The sequence below is a fragment of the Antechinus flavipes genome, chromosome 6 (assembly GCF_016432865.1).
Source record: "Antechinus flavipes isolate AdamAnt ecotype Samford, QLD, Australia chromosome 6, AdamAnt_v2, whole genome shotgun sequence".
NCBI lineage: Eukaryota > Metazoa > Chordata > Mammalia > Dasyuromorphia > Dasyuridae > Antechinus > Antechinus flavipes.
The window spans coordinates 20,623,893-20,638,301 of NC_067403.1; the positions used below are offsets into that span (position 1 = coordinate 20,623,893).

General features: G+C 40.6%; 1 protein-coding gene across 6 annotated transcripts in view; it reads left to right on the forward strand.

The window, feature by feature from the left end:
- The first annotated feature begins 410 nt into the window (after nucleotides 1-410).
- Nucleotides 411-14,409, forward strand: part of PCDH7 (protocadherin 7) — a 464,843-nt gene continuing 450,844 nt past the window's right edge. For 5 of the 6 annotated variants that reach the window (XM_051965774.1, XM_051965775.1, XM_051965776.1 and 2 more), the window contains exon 1: nucleotides 411-3,722. In XM_051965774.1, coding sequence (XP_051821734.1) covers nucleotides 501-3,722 — 3,222 coding nt within the window. In that variant the 5' untranslated portion in view covers nucleotides 411-500. Of the gene's footprint in view, nucleotides 3,723-9,872; nucleotides 10,380-14,409 lie in introns of those variants that run through there. The other variant, XM_051965779.1, reaches the window with a different exon arrangement.

Here is a 14,409-nt window from a genome sequence, read left to right on the forward strand (position 1 = left end):
GGGAGGGGTCGGGGCTGGGTGGGGGGGCTGCAAAATCGCGCTGTATGTGCTCTTCGTTTTATTACGAGACTGCCAAAGTGATTACAGTTAAACCCGAAAGAAGACCGGAGGCAGAAGGAGGGAAAGCCATCCCAGTCTAGTGGGGTGAATTTTTTTGGGGGGGAGAGGAAGGCAGACGGCACATTGTCCCGTGAACTGTAAGTATTTCAACTGAAACGAGGGGAGGGGAGATCCGCCAGCCCTCCCCGGGTGATTATCGTCCATTGCCTGAATTATGAAACGCTAACTTTCGAAAGAAGAAGCCAAAAGGATTTCTAATTGATCAGCCACCAGACGCTACACGTTGTTCTGCCTCCCCCCCTCCCCTCCCTCTCGCCTTTTTTCTTTCCCGGAGAGGAGAGAGAATTAGGGGGAGGATAGGCGGTGGGGACCGGGGGTGGGGGGGAGCCGAAAGAGGGGTGTTTTGTTATAAGGAGCAGTAGCAGCAGCAGCAGGAGAAGATGCTGAGAATGCGGACTATGGGCTTGGCGCGCGGCTGGTGCTGCTGGTGCCTGTGCTGTTTCCTCCTGCCGGTCTCGGTCACCCTGGCCGCCGCCAAGCAGCTCCTGAGGTACCGGTTGGCGGAGGAAGGACCCGCGGACGTCCGCATCGGGAACGTGGCTTCCGACCTGGGCATCGTGACGGGCTCGGGAGAGGTGACTTTCAGTCTGGAGTCGGGCTCCGAGTACCTGAAGATCGACAACATGACCGGGGAGCTGAGCACCAGCGAGCGCCGCATCGACCGCGAGAAGCTGCCCCAGTGCCAGATGATCTTCGACGAGAACGAGTGCTTCCTGGACTTCGAGGTGTCCGTGATCGGCCCCTCTCAGAGCTGGGTGGACCTCTTCGAGGGCCGGGTCATCGTGCTGGACATCAACGACAACACCCCCACCTTCCCGTCGCCCGTGCTCACCCTCACGGTGGAGGAGAACCGGCCCGTGGGGACCCTCTACCTCCTCCCCACCGCCACGGACCGCGACTTCGGCCGCAACGGCATCGAGCGCTACGAGCTGCTCCAGGAGCCCGGGGGCGGCGGCGGGGGCGCCGGCGGGGGCGAGGGCCGTCGCGGAGGGGCGATCGAGAGCGCCCCCTACCCCGGGGGAGGCGGCGGGGGCGGCGGCGGCGGCGGCGGCGGCGGCCCGGGCAGCTCCAAGCGGCGGCTCGAGGCGGCCGAGGGCGGCGGCGGCGGCGGCGGCGGCGGGGGCAGCGCGCCGGGCGCCGGGGGCCGCAGCACCGTCTTCGAGTTGCAGGTGGCCGACACGCCGGACGGGGAGAAGCAGCCGCAGCTGATCGTCAAGGGGGCGCTGGACAGGGAGCAGCGGGACTCGTACGAGCTGACCCTGAGGGTGCGGGACGGGGGCGAGCCGCCGCGCTCCTCCCAAGCCATCCTGCGGGTGCTCATCACCGACGTGAACGACAACAGCCCCCGCTTCGAGAAGAGCGTGTACGAGGCCGACCTGGCGGAGAACAGCACGCCCGGCACCCCGATCCTGCAGCTCCGCGCCGCCGACCTGGACGTGGGGGTGAACGGGCAGATCGAGTACGTGTTCGGGGCGGCCACGGAGAACGTGAGGCGGCTGCTGCGGCTGGACGAGACCACGGGCTGGCTCAGCGTGCTGCACCGCATCGACCGCGAGGAGGTGAACCAGCTGCGCTTCAGCGTCATGGCCCGGGACCGCGGGCAGCCCCCCAAGACCGACAAGGCCACGGTGGTGCTCAACATCAAAGACGAGAACGACAACGTGCCGTCCATCGAGATCCGCAAGATCGGGCGCATCCCGCTCAAGGACGGGGTGGCCAACGTGGCCGAAGACGTGCTGGTCGACACCCCCATCGCCCTGGTGCAGGTGTCCGACCGAGACCAGGGCGAGAACGGCGTGGTCACCTGCACCGTGGTGGGGGACGTGCCCTTCCAGCTGAAGCCGGCCAGCGACACGGAGGGGGACCAGAACAAGAAAAAGTACTTCCTGCACACCTCGGCCCCCCTGGACTACGAGAGCACCCGGGAGTACAACGTGGTCATCGTGGCCGTGGACTCGGGCAGCCCCAGCCTCTCCAGCAACAACTCCCTAGTGGTCAAGGTCGGAGACACCAACGACAACCCCCCGGTATTCGACCAGTCGGTGGTCGAGGTCTATTTCCCCGAGAACAACGTTCCCGGGGAGAGGGTGGCCACGGTGGTGGCCACGGACGCCGACAGCGGCAAGAACGCGGAGATCGCCTACTCCCTGGAGCCCTCGGTGCTGGGGATCTTCGCCATCGATCCCGACTCCGGGGACATCCTGGTCAACACCGTGCTGGACCGGGAGCAGACCGACAGGTACGAGTTTAAAGTGACGGCCCGAGACAAAGGCATCCCGGTCCTGCAGGGCAGCACCACCGTGATAGTGCAGGTGGCCGACAAGAACGACAACGACCCCAAGTTCATGCAGGATGTTTTTACCTTTTATGTAAAAGAAAACCTGCAGCCCAACAGCCCGGTGGGGATGGTCACCGTCATGGACGCTGACAAAGGGCGAAACGCGGAGATGAGCTTGTACATAGAGGAGGACAGTAACATTTTTTCCATTGAAAACGACACGGGGACCATTTACTCCACCACGGCTTTCGACCGGGAGCATCAGACCACTTACACCTTCAAAGTGAAGGCTGTGGACGGAGGGGATCCTCCCAGATCGGCCACCGCCACCGTCTCTCTTTTTGTGATGGACGAGAACGACAACGCTCCCACGGTTACCTTTCCCAGCAACATCTCCTACACTTTACTGCCCCCCTCGAGTAACGTCAGGACCGTGGTGGCCACCGTGCTGGCCACTGACAGCGACACCGGGGTCAACGCAGACCTCAACTATAGTATCGTGGGAGGAAATCCCTTCAAGTTGTTTGAAATCGACGCCACCAGTGGGGTCGTGTCCTTAGTGGGGAAGCTGGCCCAGAAACATTACGGCTTGCATAGGTTAGTGGTCCAGGTCAATGACAGTGGGCAGCCTTCACAGTCCACCACGACTCTGGTGCACGTCTTTGTCAATGAGAGCGTCTCTAACGCCACCGTGGTGGACTCCCAGATCACCCGAAGTCTGCACACCCCACTGACTCAAGATATCGCCGGGGACCCTAGCTATGAGATCAGCAAACAGAGGCTGAGCATCGTGATAGGGGTCGTTGCCGGGATCATGACGGTGATCCTGATCATCTTGATCGTAGTGATGGCGAGGTACTGCAGGTCCAAAAATAAAAATGGGTACGAGGCGGGCAAGAAGGATCACGAGGACTTTTTTACCCCCCAGCAGCATGACAAATCTAAAAAGCCTAAAAAGGACAAGAAAAATAAAAAATCCAAGCAGCCTCTCTACAGCAGTATCGTGACAGTAGAGGCTTCGAAACCGAATGGACAAAGGTATGACAGTGTCAACGAAAAGCTCTCGGACAGCCCTAGCATGGGACGCTACCGGTCGGTCAATGGAGGTCCGGGGAGTCCCGACCTGGCCAGGCATTACAAATCCAGTTCTCCACTGCCTACTGTCCAACTTCATCCTCAGTCCCCCACTGCTGGGAAAAAACACCAGGCCGTACAAGATCTGCCGCCAGCTAACACTTTTGTGGGAGCAGGGGACAACATTTCAATCGGATCAGATCACTGTTCTGAGTACAGCTGTCAAACCAACAGCAAGTACAGCAAACAGGTAAGATACGTCTAAAAGACACCTTCGTATATATTTGTATACACTCCAGGATGCTAACTTTGAGACTGTGCACTTCCTGTTAGGCTGCTTGCTCTTTTAGAACTTAAAAAGAAAAAACACACACACACACACAAACTTTGCTTCAGAACAGGAACTTGGGCTTCATTACAGCATATCCATTGAATAGAACTTTAATTCAGTGTGTATCCGATTGTTTTGAAAGTTACAAAGGAAATTGACAATCATTAAAGGCGTAGTGAAAATGAGCAGTATTTTGCCCCTCGTTTTACAAATGACAGGGTTTGTTTTTTTAATTCATCTGGATCGTACCAAACTCCTCCCACCCCCACCCCCCACCTCACTCCCCCCACCTCCGGTGTGTTGGTATGGCAACCTTTGACCCGAGATAGTTTGCCTTAGTCTGGGCTAGAAAGCTACCTCCTGTTAGAAAAACTTGAAAATTTCTTCTCCTGATCCCTGCAACTGGACACTCTAAAAGTTTTAACTAAATTACACATTATGCAAGATTTCATGGCTAAGTGGATGCTGATTCATGCAAACGCAGTGCCAAGTCCAGGACATTGAAATTCTGACTGCTTTGACAAAAATGCTTTCTTTGCCATTTATTAGTATGCAAATATGGTACAGAATGACTTAAAAATGCTTTAGTACCTACAAGAATTCAACTTTTCTAGTTTGCAGCCAGTATTTGCCTTCTCCCTGTTCAATATTGAAAGATTAAAAGTATTGTTGGATTGCATAAGCCATTTGTTATTCCAACTGAACCCCAAACACTTTTTGTGATAGTTGTCCTGTTTACAAGCATTTGGGGGTACATGATAATGAACTGAAAATACAAGAGGAGTGTATTGACACATTTTTTTAATTGGTGAATTGTAGAAACCGTGCAAAACCTATGTGAACTTCAAGAAATATGTAATGGAACTTTGCCAGTATTGCCTCAATAATATGCAGTACTTTAAAAGATTATAATCTTGAAGTAACACTTATTACATAGATACAGTAGCTATACCTTTTGGAAGAATTAGTATTCTAGTGCTGTAAGCAGTCTAGGCTAATAATAGACCAACCACCTCTTAATAAGAATTAATCTCAAGATGCACATTGAAAGCTTAATTATAAATTCTATCTTTCTTTTAAAAGTGCTTGGTGTGTTAGATGTTGATCAGGGAGGTTTCCAGACTAAATAAACATGCTAATGTATTGTTATAGACTTCCTTAAAGGTACTATACAAGAGAGATATCGATTGTATTTTGCTCACTAAATTATTAACATTGTCTTACTAGAACATATTTTGTATATGTAGCACTTTGCAGGGTCTCTTTGGAGAAGAAAATAAAGTCATTATGCTTTGCAATAAGTCAGTCAAAGAAACCCAGGGAAATAGCTTTGAATGGAACCATAAGTCTACTTGATTTTTTTTTTAAGTAAATGTCTTTAAATTAGTGTCATTTTTACACTTAGATTTGTTGGCTTGTTCTTTCAGTCTTGAAGTTTAATGGAATGGTAAACTTGTGGCAAGTGGTCATAATCTCTATCAACTGTTTAAATAGCTTGTCTCAACTGTTTTTTTTTTTTTAATTTTGTTATTTTGCAAAGCAGACTTGGCTTATAATTCTGCTTTAATGACTTGATCAGAATTGCAGCTAGGCAATACTCCAGTCAAAATAAATAGAATCATGCTCTTGGAAGTGTTTAAAGACAACATTAAAAACATGCATGTGAATTAATGACATTGAGTATTTCTCTAGAAAATAGCAACAACAGAAAAAGTGAACAAGCAGCATGGAAAGGAGAAATCCCCCCCCCCAGATTGATTCTTATTGCACTGCAGCTTTTGTGGGTACTGATAATTTTGTTCCCAAGTGGCATTTGTATTTCCATTCACAATTGTGTTATTTTATGCTTAGGAGAGGGGATAGGTGATGCCAGATTTATAAACATCTCATGAAAACTGTTCCTGCACTTGAGAGGCATTTGGCTTTTCAGATGGGCTTGCTTCTCTACACTTGCATATTTTAAAGCAGCTGAGATCAGGACTTTTGGCATCCTGTTTAAAAGGCAAATTGATACACTTATAAATAAAATAAAGTTGGTGGTAGTATCTTCACTGGGCACATATATCAAACAGGAAAAACCATGATGCCAATGAAAAGTATCGTGCAGGTTGTCAAAAGGATCTGAAGAAAACTCCTATATCATAAAAGATTTAAAAGATATGCAAAGCTTTAAAAACCAGGTCAATAGACACCCTCAAGGATCATGAATGGAGGAGATATCAATCCTCATCATGTTCATTAGTAACCGATACCTCATATTTATGATATTGATGATAGTGATGAGATATTTACAAGACAGCATCTGGTGTAGACATCCCTCAGAATGGACACGCTTTTTTTTTTTTTTTCTTTTTTGGTCTTGATTCTGATTTGAACTTCATCTAGATAATTTTCATCTTTGTAGCCTCCTCAGCATCTAAAATAGTGCCTTTCATATAATAGATACTCAAGAAATTTTTTTTTTTTCAGTTTCCTGGGTTGAATTTTATACCTCTAAACTAAGACCCTCGTGCTGTTTTTTTCAGAACTACTGAAATATACTTTCTTTGATTGAAATCATAGAAAGAAAAACATAACTTTCTTCTGTTTCTGTCATTCATTGAGAATGCAGGTTAAAACTTAGACATCTCAATTAATTTTGGTGTGGGCTAATCCATATTCTAGAATTTCATCTAACCTGTGACCTTTACTCTCTGTGGCTTTAGTAAATAACTTTATGCATCGATTAGTTGCATTAACAGAATTTGCTTTCTCTTGATACTTTCTTGTCTTCAGGTATCTGCAAAAGAAACTTGCATTAACACCTTGAAATCCTGAAAAATAGTGACTAAATTTTTACTTGTAGTTACATTGTTAGGTGGGTTAGCTATGTGGTGGGGCTATATAGAGTATTCCACTTTTTCTTTTTTTTACAGATGCTGAGAAAGTCAAACAACTTCTACAGTTTTTTTGTTTTTGTTTTTGTTTTTTTTTTTTTCCTGGCAGGGATCTAGTTTCACACTGATATGTGGAGTGGAGAGGGTCTGTGAGTCACTTCAGAAATTGACTCCTTAGAAAAACTGGCTATTTAGTCCAGGTCTTCACAATACCATTATCTGGGTAATTCAGGTAAATGTCCCTGCCCTTAATCTAAATTACACAGATAATTGAGGGTCATGCAGGATTTTACTGCATTATCCAAATGAGTATTTACCTTTCCACTTCACACACTGTGTGCTTTGTAGAACTGGGGCCTAGACGGTGGTGATCATGTTTTACTTTTGGACCAGAACTTTAAATAAACTATCTTTAATCCTTTAAATCTGCAAAACAATAACACCATTCTATTATTTTAGGTTTCCCTTAAGAAGAGAGTCACTGTGCTTAAGTTTCAATAGAAATACATAGGTCTAATTAATATTTACATGACCTTTATTTGTTTCTATGTGTTTTCCTTTCATTCTGTTTGCATTTCCCCATGACATTTGGGAAATGACTTATATCATACAGTGTACTGATGGGGTTCCTAGTCCTCTAGTATTTGAGTAAGAATATGGAAGCTACATTGGGTTAAATACTGATTTTTAGAATCAAGTGGTAAACTGAGGATGAAATACCCACAATAAAAAACTTAGATCGAGTCTAGTGGCAGTTTTACTTTGAATAATTGACTATTGAATTATGTCTTTATAATGTGCTTGTCACTTAATCAGAGGATACTCAATATACTCTGTGTGGCACAGTAAATACAAAAGAGTTGAAACCTATTAAGTGATAACTGAAATCATGGAAGCAAATGGATCATTTGCTGCTATGCTACCTAGCTTTATGTAAACAGTCTCTGATACTAACTGTATTCATTTGTCCCTATGACATAATTTGAGTTTGACTGCAGCATTCATGTTTAAGTATAGGGGTCACCCCAATTCTGCAGTTTAACTTTGGAAAAATGTGAATTCTCCAACATGTTTCTTGTTGGTTATTCTATTAACCCAATTAAAAACATAATTGAAATAGGGTTAGATTTTTTTTCCAACATTTGATATGAGATAATGTGCCAAAAACAGATACCAATAAAATCGAGGCTATTGCCAATCAAATCCTATCTATTTAATAAAATGACCTGTAAGTATCTAAGGATATAAAAAGGTCACATATGGATTTCATCTGTAATGAGCTGATGCAATTTGGCTAAAATATCTGAAAATACCTTTTCATGCATGTTTAATTTATATGGCAGGCAGAAGAGTTTGGATGATACTTTGGAAATAAAGTAGGATTTATATGTTTATTAAACTCTGCAACTGCTAGAAAACAGCACATTTCTTCATCATCATGGGACATCCTAGGACAATTTTCATTAACAGATAAATCAGTTACATGCATGTACATATGTTTATATGCATGCATATATGTACAAAAATAGATAAATCACTCTGGAAGAAAAACTTCCAAATACTCTTAGATGAAATTTTTTATATATCAAAATGCTGCAAACAGACCGACTTGTCATTGCACAGTTAATAAATCCAAAGGACAAAATAGTCATCTAATTTTTGTACCTAAAAACATGAGTATTTTATTACTAGAAGAAAAGTTGGAGGTCATCTTGTACAATCAATCCCCACCCTTTATAGATGAGGCAGCTAAGAACTACAGCAACTGTGATATGCTCAAGGTCAAATAACTCGGTGACAGAACCTACTAACTCTCATTGCAGGATTCTTACCACCACAACATACAACCTGTTGAAAATAAATTCTTAGAACATTCTATAAGTTTGTGTTATTTGTTAATATAAATGTATGTCTTTTGATATTTAGACTTTTCTTACCTACATAGAGAGCTCTGCAGAATGTACTGTTTAATTTTACAGAAAAAAAAATCTTTAAATTCTGAGAATTACCTACCTTCTTATCAAAAAAATATAATTTTTCTTTTTTAGGTATTATATTATTAATTAAATAATGAGGCTTTTGGTCAATTGTTATATTGTAGAATAACAGGAGCTATCTTAGTTGGGGAAAAATACAATCTCAAATTAATTAGCCAGTCTTGACTTTGACATTGAATTGGAATGGTTTGGTTAATCTTTGATCTCTCTTCAGTTGTGATAGAGCAAATGCACATGTTTGTTACTTATATGTTTTGGTACCTCAACTCATATAAACTTTTTTTTTTTCTAACTTTATATCAGTCTGGTAAGTAAACTTAGTGAACAGCAAGTTAAGTTTCACCTATATGATTTTTCTAGCAATTTTTTTTTAAAAATTCATACAATGTATATTTTATTGAGCTTCATAGTACACTAGAAGCTACTTGGATAGGTTTCAGTTAATTCTAGGAAGTTAAATGCTAAACATAGGTCCTAGTAGCCTATGAATTATTAAATTGACAAATTGTGAAATCTCTATTCCAAATTCAATTCCTCTCTAAAAGCATTGACTTTGCTCCCTGCATTGGGATTTAGAAATCTTGAGGATGAAGTAATATTTTGTTTATTTATGAAATACAGCTTAGTAATTGTATATATTTTTATAACTTGTGAGTTTACTGTGTTTGTCTTTAAGCTGGGTAAAACTGATCTTGAACTATATAAAGAGTGATTCCTTTTTTATTGACTCCAATCTTTATTAAATAAGCTAAACTTCCCCATATATTTTTGTGGGAAGCTATTTTTTTTTAAAGCTTTTTAAAGATTCTGTGTTGTACTACATTACGTGATGCTTTATTTAGCACGTGTTGTTGGAGAAGACTCATTCCAAGAAGAACTGAGCTGAAACCACTAGAACTAATCGTAATTATCACTTCTGGTGAATTAATGTATTAAAAGCAAAGTCAAGGTTTATTTTCAGGAATTTAGTGATGTTTGTATTGAACTCTAGGGCTGTATACAAACACAAAAACTTGTTAAAGCTTTCAAATAGTATCTGTCTAACAGTTAACTTTTCTTTGCATCCATTTATTATTTATAAACACATAATTTGCAAATGAAAAAAATTTTAGCCTGATGATATCTCAGCCAGAGTATTAGGAAAAGCATGTTTTCAACATATTCTACCTGCATAAATTTTATTTTCCTTCTTTCAGATTCATCCACATCCATACATTACGGTGTTTGGCTGAATTCCACTCTAAAATGATGCTCTATTTGTACCATACTGTGATGACCTTGCTACTCTGAAACCTGGTGGAGCCTGCACTTGGCCGTGGGGTGTCAGCCAATCACTACTTGTTCCATTTATTGTTTTGTTTTATTTTCAAGATTTTTTGTTATTATCATCGAGGGAAATACTATAATTGTAATAACAAATAAACTTGTAAAATAACAGAAATACAAATATATGTAGATAACAATCACATGACTGTGCCTACATCACACCAAAACAACCTCTCTGTTGCCTTTGTGGAACAGGTCCATACAAAGAATTCTTTGCAATGTAGGATTAGCTGACCAATTCATTAAAAAAAAAAAAAAGTCAATTAAATAAAAATAGAAATCCCATGGATTATTTGGCATTTTGTAAACAGTGAGCTCAAGAGAAACCAAGTACACAAATGTATAAACTGTTCTATAAAAGCAAACTAGAAAAACTACCACGTCCTCTCCCTTTCTCTTATGCATGCACACTGCAAGTGAACACATATCCATCCACACATATTTGCAGAAAGATAATATAAAAATTACCTAAACCACATTTGAACCTTGACAAATGTATACATCTACTCACATGCCAAGAATCATTTGTTCTCTTAAATTTTGAAATATTGTTCAAAAACCAAAGTGGCAGTTTATAAAAAAGTTTTCTACATGGCTAATTGGGAAAGTTTGGTGGTTTTCAGTTGGGAGGATTTTCAGAAACCTATAAAAGCTAGGATTTTTAGTGCTTGCATTTTAACAGTATTCATAAGTGACTATTATAATATTTAAACTATTATTCAAATATTTGTTTTCTATAGATGTTATTGAAACCAAATCTTTGAAATATTTATTATGTGATCTTATGGCCATAGTAGCATTTTAGATTAATAAATTAATATTGAAACCAATATTAGAACAATGAATGCAGCCAGCTAGTGAGAAACAACAAAATAAAAACTTGTACACTGGCTTCCTCTGACTTCAGCACAATTCCCCAATCTACTTTACTGAAGGACTGTTTTATTTGTGTTGGATGCAAATCATGGACAATTTGTTCAGGTGCAAATGAAATCCGAAGTGGGAACACCTTGTTTCGAAGTATGAATTGCCCTATTCTCTTTATCTAACTCTCTATTGACACTGAAGATGAAGTGATATTCTTAGGCAAAATGTGATTGTTTCTTTTCCAGAAGAATTAGGTACTTTTATGGTGTGTTGTGGAAAAAGAGAAGAACATAGAAAAAGTAAGGAAGAAAGTTCTATTTATTCACTTTGGGACAAATGCATATTCTCTTGGTGATGGAGAGAAAATGAACAGGACACATATGGCCACCAATTCTACAATTCTGTATCCGTTCCCAAAACAATGAAGAAAATGTTATACTATTAGACACAGATCCAAGGCTAGGGGCCTAAGTGCCCAGGACTGGGAAGTCCTTCAATATCATTTAGTGTTCTGCCACCTCATTTTATAGATGAAAATGACCCATACTCAGGGTATATTAGAGATTTACCCAGAATAGTACAATTAGTAAGGAACAGATCAATGTGCAATTTGCAACTTCTATAGCAAAGTTTTGGGAAAGTATTGAAGAGTAGTTATTGATATCATTAGCAGAACTGTGAATGCTATTCTTAAAGATTTGACCCTCAGTGAAATTGCTGCCCTGGAGTTTATTAGTGGCTAGTGTTGGATAGAGAACATACTCACCAGTTTTATAAATAACTGAACATAATCTGATGTGTGCAAATATATCAGAAAAAAAAAAAACCTTAGGGCTTGTGGTGTTTCAGCAGGGTGCTTAACATGCTTCATCAATGTAGGATTGTTACTTAAAAAAGAAGATGCCGTCATTTATCCAAACAGGCATAGGGAATATAAAACTTCATATCTTTATTCTAGGATAAAGTTGCTATTTCAGTAGCACCTTTTGTTTTACATGATATTTTTATCACCACAACTTTATAAGGTAATCATGTGATTACATTAAAAGATGAATGGATATGTTTTACTTTAGATCTCCATGTGAAATAGTCCACCATCAGTAGGAAATGCACTCAGAGTTATTTAACTAATAATGGAATAGATTTCCATTGATCTAACCCAAATGATTTCACCCAGTTTCCTTAGTGACCAACAAATGGTACCCTTTTGACAGATAACTGGCAAGAGCAATAAGAAATCCAAGAGAAGTGAAGCCCCGTAGAAATCAAACCCATGACCTGAGTTTCATCAACATGATGGTCTAATTAGCTGGACAAGAAATGTTTAGTTCTGCACTATAATTATTGTGAAGAATGTGAAGGAATCATCGGGGGTTCTGAGAAAGATTCACTATCATAATAAGAATAAAAATGACTGTAGTCTTGAGATATTATTTATGAGGAAAGGAATTAATCAGTAGAAGAGAAGACCACAAAAGAGTTGGAAAAATATTTTCAAGATTAATAAAGTGTTGTTTTACAACAACACAGAGGACCAGAAAACCAAGAAATGAGATTGAATGCAGGTTTTGAGAGTGTTAGGTATTGCTATAGAAGAACACTAGCATTCTGAATGAAGCTTAAAAATATGTCTTGACTCATAGAGTAAGATTATAGAAATACTGAATTTAGAGTTTGAAGACCAGTCATGAAGTGAAACCCTGTCTGTAATTAGCTCTATTATTGGAAGCAAGTCACCTATTCTCAATGGGCTTCTGTGTCCTCATCTATCAAATATAAGGATTGGACTAAAAAGAAAGACCCTTTAAGGTTCAGGTGTCCTTAAATCATTGAAATAGTTTGTTTTGTTTTCAAAAGAATAGTTTGGTATTCCCCTTCTAGGGGAACAGTCCATAAAAGGGATTTCAAAAAAATTTAAATCACAGAACCTTTTAAAAAATAGAAACTTTCATAATAACATGGTAAAGTTATATATTTTCTGGTATTCCTTGTACTTGGAAAAATTCCTGCTGCATAGTGAAGACAATGTAATTTGGAGATGGCCAAAAATAAAGTCATTGGATTCAGAAACAAAAATTTAAGTAATCTTACAAAAATATCTCAAATCCAAAAGTCTTTAGGAAATACCCCATGAAAATCCCCTTGAGAAACTACCTACATAAAATACTCCTAGCAAGCTACAGCAGTTTAATTTTTTATTTTTTTGAAATCTTGCTTTAGGTAATCTTTGGAAATCCTTTTCGATTTTGCAATTCTAGAATCCAAATTAAACAATAGTATATAGTGTGTATGGGAGTTGGGGAGAGTGTGAATGAGATTATATGGAGAGAAGAAGAGTTACTTTTGAACAAACTTGCCTTATTCTACAAACTAAAAGATTTTGGGGGATTTTTGACCAATGTTTAGCATTTCCTCAATTGCTTCTCACTACTAGAATACTACTTCCTCAGGTGCTTCTCACTACTGGATTAGTGAGAAAGCAGATGGTGAAGTAGAAAACCAAAATTGTCTTTTTCTCCAACCTTCTCTAGACCCTTCACAGACTTTGGGCCCTGCAGCTCTAAAGTTTGTATGATAATAATTCAGGATGGCTCCTCACACTTAAATAGTAGATGATAATTTGCAAAGTTCCTCCAGAAACATGGGGGAAATAAATATTGTTATTGTCTGTCAATTTATAGTTGAGAAAATTGAGTCACAGAGAAAAAGAATTGTTTTAGATTGGTTAGTTTTGATGTATGGACTTGTTGATTCCCCAATAGTCTTTGTCTTTAGGGGTCAAAATTAACATGGTTCCCTAAGCATCATTTTTTCCCTTGACCTGGCCAGTCCCTGGGAAAGCGTTTGCATGAGAAGAAATCAGACTCTTGGGGATGCTGTACTCTATCTGATTCTATATGTGTCACTGTAATGCTCTGCAGAGAAAACTAGCTTCTGCTCCCCTTTAACCCCCTGGGCTATTGTAAAGACAGATTTCTTTTTGAAAAGTTCTTTGAAGATTCCAATCTCTGGCAATGAAGAGACAGAGTCTTCAGTCCACAGCAGAGGCTCTCCACAAATATCTTGAAGTGTTAGATCGTGAGCTCTCTAAACACTTGAGTTTTATGGATTTTTGAAGCTGGAAATCATCTGAAAAAAATGAAATAGAAAAAATACATTCTGAAAACTATTAGCAATGAGGATTCACATACCATTGTTTTAAATATTTCTATTTAAGATGACTGTTTTTACTGAGCTCTGAGCTCCTTACATGTGGGTTAATGATCATTTTTTTTCAAAGCAGGTAAGATTACCAAACTGGTTGAATCCATGTCTCAAAAACTTCTCCCTATTTCATCAACTGGAGTTGTATTTGGGATAACATATTCCTTTTTTTTTTAATTAAGAGGCATATTATGCTTCCAGGTTAAGCTTTATCCACATATAACTATGATATGGCAATAGACCTGTAGCTCTAAAGTGTTCCTGAGACATCACTGGGTGTCTAGAAGTACCAGTTGACAGGAAATGGAAAGGGGAGTGGTAGGGTGCCCAAGACAA